At 46.2% G+C, this 8,229-nt stretch overlaps 1 protein-coding gene across 1 annotated transcript in view; it reads left to right on the forward strand.

Moving 5' to 3' along the window:
• The first annotated feature begins 1,068 nt into the window (after positions 1-1,068).
• Positions 1,069-8,229, forward strand: part of CERKL (ceramide kinase like) — a 97,998-nt gene continuing 90,837 nt past the window's right edge. Inside the window, exon 1 of the mRNA XM_018559494.1 lies at positions 1,069-1,572. Within this exon, the coding sequence (XP_018414996.1) occupies positions 1,134-1,572 (439 nt within the window). The 5' untranslated portion in view covers positions 1,069-1,133. The remainder of the gene's footprint in view (positions 1,573-8,229) is intronic.

Consider the following 8,229-nt stretch of genomic DNA (forward strand, 5'->3'; position numbering starts at 1 on the left):
CCCGGAGGAGACCCGCCTCCGTGCCCCAGCAGCTGAACGAGTGCTGCGAGGAGTGGAGCTCGGGCAGTGAGCGCTCCGAGGCTCGGGGGTACAGTGACCCAGAGGAGCGCTTTATGGGAGGTCACAGTGCCCGCCTATCCCGGGACTATGGCCGGCAGAACCCTCTGCTCAGAGGCATATTCCAGATCGACAAGAAGAGCTGTGACGTTTTCCTAACTTCCAGCCAATTACTGTGGAGCCCCATTCACCCCGAGACTCCAGGTGAGACACGTGTGATATTCACCCCCAACAGGTGTGTCCCCATTCACCCCTAGAGTCCAGGTGAGACATGTGTAACATTTACCCCCAACAGGTGTGTCCCCATTCACCCCTAGAGTCCAGGTGAGACGTGTAACATTTACCCCCAGACAGGTGTGTCCCCATTCACCCCTAGAGTCCAGGTGAGACGTGTAACATTTACTCCCAGACAGGTGTGTCCCCATTCACTCCAAGAGTCCAGATGAGACATGTGTAACATTCACCCCCAGACAGGTGTATCCCCATTCACTCCAAGAATCCAGGTAAGACATGTGAAATCCACCCCCAGACAGGTGTGTCCCCATTCACCCCGAAGGTCCAGATGAGACACGTGTGACATTCACCCCCAGACAGGTGTGTCCCCATTCACCCAGAGAGCCAAAGAGCCCAGGGGTTGCTACAAACTATCAACCTGGGACACTAAGGCCGGAAAGGGGGCTGCAGGCTCCCTACATGACCCAATGAGATGCAGCCTGAGGCAACCACTTCATGCTGCCTCATTATAGGGATGGCCATGGGTTCTCCTTTTTTATGGAATGGTAGCCATAAATTTGCCAAGGTCTGTAAAGCTAATGGAGGGCATCCCGTACTGGTGACGTGCTCAGGTTCACTTTTAATAAGTTCTACCATTATGTCAGAGCTCCAGAAGATTCATCAATAAATGTCTTTTAGAACCTGCTGTGTAACAAATGCATGGAAGGAAACTTCTGGCTGGGAGTTTATAGCACGTGTGCCTCAGTATAGATTTCAGAACTTTCACACATACATCACAAGGATTACTGCGCGTTCCTCTGCCCGGGCACGGCGCGCGCTCCCGTCCCCTCAGACACACGGAGATGGCGTCGCGCGTGCCCGCTGGTTACCCTGGCAGCCAAGGTCTCTGCAGCCACCTGTCTCCCCAACTCCGGAGCTCCGCAAGTGACGGCATGGGGGAGAACCTGCGCCTGCCCGGCATGTACCGGCGTGTGAGCGCCTGGAGTGATAGCGGGGAGGAATGCACGGAGCCCGGGAGCCCCCGGAGGAGACCCGCCTCCGTGCCCCAGCAGCTGAACGAGTGCTGCGAGGAGTGGAGCTCGGGCAGTGAGCGCTCCGAGGCTCGGGGGTACAGTGACCCAGAGGAGCGCTTTATGGGAGGTCACAGTGCCCGCCTATCCCGGGACTATGGCCGGCAGAACCCTCTGCTCAGAGGCATATTCCAGATCGACAAGAAGAGCTGTGACGTTTTCCTAACTTCCAGCCAATTACTGTGGAGCCCCATTCACCCCGAGACTCCAGGTGAGACACGTGTGATATTCACCCCCAACAGGTGTGTCCCCATTCACCCCTAGAGTCCAGGTGAGACATGTGTAACATTTACCCCCAACAGGTGTGTCCCCATTCACCCCTAGAGTCCAGGTGAGACGTGTAACATTTACCCCCAGACAGGTGTGTCCCCATTCACCCCTAGAGTCCAGGTGAGACGTGTAACATTTACTCCCAGACAGGTGTGTCCCCATTCACTCCAAGAGTCCAGATGAGACATGTGTAACATTCACCCCCAGACAGGTGTATCCCCATTCACTCCAAGAATCCAGGTAAGACATGTGAAATCCACCCCCAGACAGGTGTGTCCCCATTCACCCCGAAGGTCCAGATGAGACACGTGTGACATTCACCCCCAGACAGGTGTGTCCCCATTCACCCAGAGAGCCCAGATGAGAGACGTGTGACATTCACCCCCAGACAGGTGTGTCCCCATTCACCCAGAGAGCCCAGGTAAAACATGTGTATGCCATTCACCCCCAGACAGGTGTGTCCCCATTCACCCCCAGACAGGTGTGTCCCCATTCACCCAGGTAAAACATGTGTATGACATTCACCCCCAGACAGGTGTGTCCCCATTCACCCCAAGAGCCCAGGTTAGACACGTGACATTCATCACCAGACAGGTGTGCCCCATTCACCTTGAGAGCCCACGGGAGACGTGTGACATTCACTGCCAGACAGGTATGTGCCTATTCACTCCCAGTGCCAGGTGAGACGTGTGTCACATTCGCCACTACATAGGTGTGTCCCCATTCACCTTCAGAGGCCAGGCAAGTGTGTCCCCTTCACCTTCAGAGGCCAGGCAAGTGTGTCCCCTTCACAGGCCAGACAAGTGTGCCCCTTCACCTTCAGTTCTCAGCCAAGTGTGTCCCTTTGACCTTCAGAAGTCAGACAAGTGTGTCCCCTTCACCTTCCTATCCCAGACAAGCGTGTCCCCTTCACCTTCTGCCTAGTGAGGGCTCAAATATGTGTCTCCATATTTATCACCAGGTATTTGTGTTCTTTTTCCCTTGAGTGTCCAGATAGGTTTTGCTCATTCACCCCAAGAGCCTAGGTATGGGTGGCCCTAATCACTCCGAATGTGTAGGAGTGGGTAGTTCTCCCTGAAATAGTTTTCTTATTTGCTCAAAAAAACTAGACAAGTGCGGCCTTACTCCTTCTTCCCAAAGCATATGCACAAGACTCGTAGAGGTCAACAATGGCAGTCTTCATATCCTGTTTTGCAAGTGACCCTATATATAGTGTGTGTGTGTATGTATATATATGTATATGCATGTATAGTCACACATTTGGGATCTTTGGGCGAGTGGGGCTTTTAGTATGCCAATGACTTGTGATGATATTGCAAATGATTTGAATAAACATTTTTTTTAAACATGTTTTAGTTTAATTAACTTTTTCAGATGTTAGAATGAAGGGAGGTTAATAAACACAAGTTACTTTTTATTGGAAGTCATCAGGTGTTGCGTTACAAAGACTTCCGTGTCCTGGCTGAAGAAGGTTAAGAATTTCTACATTCAGTTAAACTTTGTGATGACTTAGAGGCAGCGTGCAGCCGAGCATAACTTACAGGACCGGATTCTGCTTTCAAGCAATTGCACAGGAATTGTTCTTTGGGTGCATTGTGCAGAGCTTAGAATTTGATAGGAGGAGCCTCTGTCACCTATTAGAATAGCAGCCAAACTTCAGTTAACCAACTTACAATACTGCCACCTGGAAACAGTCATCAACATTGCTCAGAAGAACATTGTAAGGATCCGGTCATTATTTCTCTCGAACAAGGAAGTTATCAGATTGGTCTCTAAGGACTGCCAACGGACAGCAAAGTTTTCACGTGAAAAACAAACACACTGGGGGGAATTTATAAAAAGTGGAGCACACAAAATCTGGAGCAATTGCCCATGGCAACCAATCAGCTTCTCTCTTCAGTTTGCTCAGGTAAGATTTGTAAATGACACAGCAAAGCTGATTGGCTGCAGTGCAAATCAGCTCCAGATGTTGATTAATTCCCCCCTCTGTATTTATGGAATAAGCCCTTTGCATTTTACTTCCTGCATTGTCAGTTGTCATATAAGCAGCATTAAGCCAAATGCTTTAGAGAAAACAATGCCCTTGACAAGTCTTGTGGCCATAGACATTTGCGGGTGCTCCAGCTTGCAGGCCCGATCTCACCAGCTTCAGGCCTCTGTGCCTGGCAGCATGTGCTTAAAAGAGAACTATGGGTAAGTGTTTTCCCCATAGTTCTCTTTAGGCTCACAGGAGAACATATACTAGCATCCTCCCATGACCCAAAGCTCAGTATATAGCGAGCTACAGCTCACGGTATACTGAGACCTCCGCAGCCGAGACGGATCCAGGCAATACTGTCGAGATCCACCCAGCTGTGTGAGTGACAGCTGGCTCTGCCTATCTAGAGGCAGAGCCAGCTGTCCCCCTCCCCGTCTATCCCTCCAGTCAGTGCTGGAGGATCGGACAGGGGAGGGGGGGAATCACTGCGGGGAGCGGTGACTGACAGGGAGATGATCGAGAAGTGAGCGAGCGACGGTATGTGTTCTTGATCTATAGAGCCGACGTGACAGTTTTATTGTCACACGCCGGCTCGAACTATGAGGGTGAGTGATTTTTCACTCACCTCATAGTTCTCCTTTAAATACACAGTCACCTTGGCAGAATTTGGCAGTTTTTATCATGTGATTAAGGAAATTTGCCTGAGTGCCATTGTTTCTCCATTGGTTTTAGGGATCATCTCAGTGGTTGTAAACATGTATTTTCACATGCCTATATAGCATACTGCTGTGCTGTGCAGAGTGTTTTGTCTAAGGGCGGTCAGGTGGTGCATTTTTAGGAGCTCCCTTAAAGTACATTGAGGGGAATTTATCAAACCTGGAGCAGACTAAATCTGGAGCAGCTGTGCAAGGTAACCAATCAGCTTCTCTCTTTCATTTTCAAAGCTAAACAAACTGAAGAGAGAAGCTGATTGGTCTCCGTAGGCAACTGCTCCAGATTTTGTCTCCTCCAGTTTTGATAAATTCCCCCCATTTACAATAGCTGAGGTTAGGTACACTAGTATAAAACTAAGGAGTCAGCTGGCAATCTTAGGCATAAATGTCCAAGAAAAAATGGGTCCATGCTGCTCATCTGCTTAATAGTAGATTTATTAACCCCTTTGGAGGCACAAGCCGCCATTCATCAATATTAAAACCTTGTTGCATTTCAGTTTTAAGTAGCCAGTAATGGTGTGTTTCCATTGACTACAATAAAAAGAGTCTAGGGGGAAAGGGTCTTAGAAATAGCCCAGCTCAGGTTGAAAAACAAATGTTACCTTGTGGATGGAGAGTGATTGAAGCATCTTCCTTGGAAAGTTAAACTCTTTCTTGTATACTTCTGTGCGTTTCTTTAGCAATGTCCTTTCAATGCCTGTTGGTGTGTCACGGGGTTTCCCCATTGAAGCCAGTGGTACAGACATAGATCTGACAAGCAGAGGTAGTATAAAATAATTTTGCAGTTGGGTCTTCAGAATGGCAGATCCTCACCTTCAGCAGAGATCAGGTGACCAAATGTCTTTGCAGCCCACATGTTCCCTTTTTAAAGGCTTACTTTAAAGGACACTGTCATGAGAAGAACAGAGAAGTTATCATTGCTGACCGTAAAATGTTAGTTGCCTGCCTGTCTGTCTCTTATTAAAGGTTTAAGTCATTGATCCGCAACAAGAATCGGGAAGGTCAACCTCCATGTTTCCTTTTATGACCTGTTACCTCTAATAAAGTGTGATGGGGTAAATGATGTTATGTTGACGGCAGTAAAGTGTGAAAGAAGAATAATGGCATGGCTACTGCAGGTGCAGAATATCAAGACAAGTCTGGCATAAAAAGAGTTAAAAGGAACTAAAGCGAACAGTTGAGTAGGTCAGAACCTCTGTCAGGTTTTATGTTGTCTGTTCTTTTTTGAGAACTTTTTCTTCGCTTTTATTCCCAGTGACCACACAGGAAAAGCCACAAACATGCCAAAACATTCTAGGTAAAGTAATTTGGTAGGTATGGAGTGGGGTAGTTTTCATTATTATCCATCTTTTTAGACTGCTTGTTTTGAGCTGTTTTAAAAGTCTACCCACAAGTTGTCTTAATTGAGACTGGATACTAGTTGGGTCCTTCACAAACTACATTCTCTCTCTCAGGAAATGTAACAGTTCCTAGCTAACCCGCCCCAACCACAAGCAGGGGGCCTGCTCTTGCCACTGCAATCTTCCTCCTTTTTGTACACAGTGAAGAAAATTAATTATTTGATCCCCTGCAGATTTTGTAAGCTTGCCCACTTACAAAGAAATAAAAGGTATATAATTGTTATTATAGGTGTATTTTAAATGATAGAGACAGAATATCAACAAAAAATCCAGAAAAAACACATGATATAAATGTTATAAATTGAGTTGCAGTTCAGTGAGTAAAATAAGTATTTGACCCCCCTACCAAACAACAATAATTCTGGCTCCCACAGACCGGCTATGTGGTACACAGATTAGTCCTGCCAATTTAAGAAGGTGCTCCTAACGACAACTCATCATTCATCATGTATATAAAAGACACCTGCACATAGAATCTCCTTTCATTCAAACCTCACCACCATGGGCAAGACAATGGTGTCAAATGACCTTAGGGACAAGATTGTAGACCTGCACAAGGTTGGAATGGGCTACAAGACTATCAACAAGAAGCTTGGTGAGAAGCAAACAACTGTTGGAACGATTATTCGCAAATGAAAGGAATACAAAATAACCATCAATCGCCCTCAGTCTGGAGCTTTATGCAAGATTTTGCCTCATGGGGTAAGGATGATCATGAGAAAAGTGAGGGATCAGCCCAGAACTACACGGGAGGAGCTTGTAAATGATCTCAAGACAGTTGGGACCACAGTCACCAAACAAGCCATTGGTAACACAATACACCGCCATGGATTGAGATCCTGCAGCGCCCGCAAGGTCCCCCTCCTCAAGAAGGCACATCTACAGGCCCATCTGAAGTTTGCCGATGAACATCTAAATCATTCAGAGAAGGATGGGGAGAAAGTGCTCTGGTCAGATGAGACCAAAATTGAGCTCTTTGGCATTAACTCGACCCGCCGTGTTTGCAGGACGAAAAATGCTGACTATGACCCTAAGAACACCATCCCTACAGGTACAGGCCGACTTTACCGCATTGAGGGGCCAGTGGACAGGGCCATGTATTGTAAAACCTTGGATGAGAACCTCCTTCCCTCAGTCAGAACACTGAAGATGGGACGTGGATGGGTCTTTCAGCATGACAATGACCGAAAACATACCGCCAAGGCAACAAAGCAGTGGCTCAAGAAGAAGCACATTAAGGTCATGGAGTGGCCTAGCCAGTCTCCAGATCTTAATCTTCTATAAAATTTATGGAGGGAGCTAAATCTTCGAGTTTGCAAGCCAACAGCCAAGAAACCTTAAGGATTTACAGAAGATCTGTAAAGAAGAGTGGACCAAAATCCCTCCTGAGATGTGTGCAAACATGGTAACCAACTACAAGAAACGTCTTACCTCTGTGCTTGCCAACAAGGGTTTCTCCACCAAGTGCTAAGTCATGTTTTGCTTGGGGATCAAATACTTATTTTACTCACTGAACTGCAACTCAATTTATAATATTTGTATCGTGTTTTTTTTCTGGATTTTTTGTTGATATTCTGTCTCTATCATTAAAAATACACCTATGAAAAAAACTATAGACCTTTCATTTCTTTGTAAGTGGGCAAACTTACAAACTCTGCAGGGGATCAAATTATTATTTTCCTCACTGTATTAGAAGTATAGAGTATTACAATGATGTCAGAGAAGAAGCATAGAGGAAACCACACAGGCAGCAGTTTAGGAGAGAGAAAAATGGGATCATTTTTGTTTTAGGTTTATGTTTAGATGATTTGGTTCTTGAAGTGAAAATGAGGACCCCACTCTGAAAGAGGTCTGTGTAGGGGAAAATTTACAATTTACTGTAGAGAGGGCACCAACTCAGGGGGCAGATGTTCCCCTGGGCCCACTCTGCCTTTGCTAATCTTATTACCACTGCATCATTTCTTTTAAGAAGTCTATACCCCAGAGCTGGACAAATCCCAGGAGCCAGGTAGCCAATGCTCTTTATAAATTACAGCTGGTACCAAATTTGTGAGGCTTTATCTAATTGTTCTCAATGAAGTTGGCTTCTAAAAAATCCTGCTGGCTCCTGGATTGGACAGACTGGCTCATAATTTCCATAATAATTTGTCTTCCCCTGATATAGGAAATAATCTGTTTCTGTCAGGCAGCCATCATTTTTTGGGAGAAGACAAATGCCACCTCTAGTAGAACCGCGGGTCATTTAAATGACCCTGCCCTAAAGGTGTTTTCATTTTAAAGTTTATGTAAAGGCAAAACGTTTGTTTTTGAGTTTTGATAGCGTAGGTAAGGGTTAGAATCTCTGTCAAGTTTTTATTGGGGTCTATCTACCTGCTGAGGAGATAAACCCCTAGGCAATTTTAACCCATCTTTTCTCTCCAAAACCTAAAAAAATGCTTTGGCTAAACAATCACTTTCAATTTACTTTGCCTACTTGCTTGGAGCCTTCAAATGTGGCAGCGCAAAGT

Source organism: Nanorana parkeri, unplaced genomic scaffold, assembly GCF_000935625.1.
Source record: "Nanorana parkeri isolate BGI_ZX_2015 unplaced genomic scaffold, ASM93562v1 scaffold400, whole genome shotgun sequence".
Lineage (NCBI taxonomy): Eukaryota > Metazoa > Chordata > Amphibia > Anura > Dicroglossidae > Nanorana > Nanorana parkeri.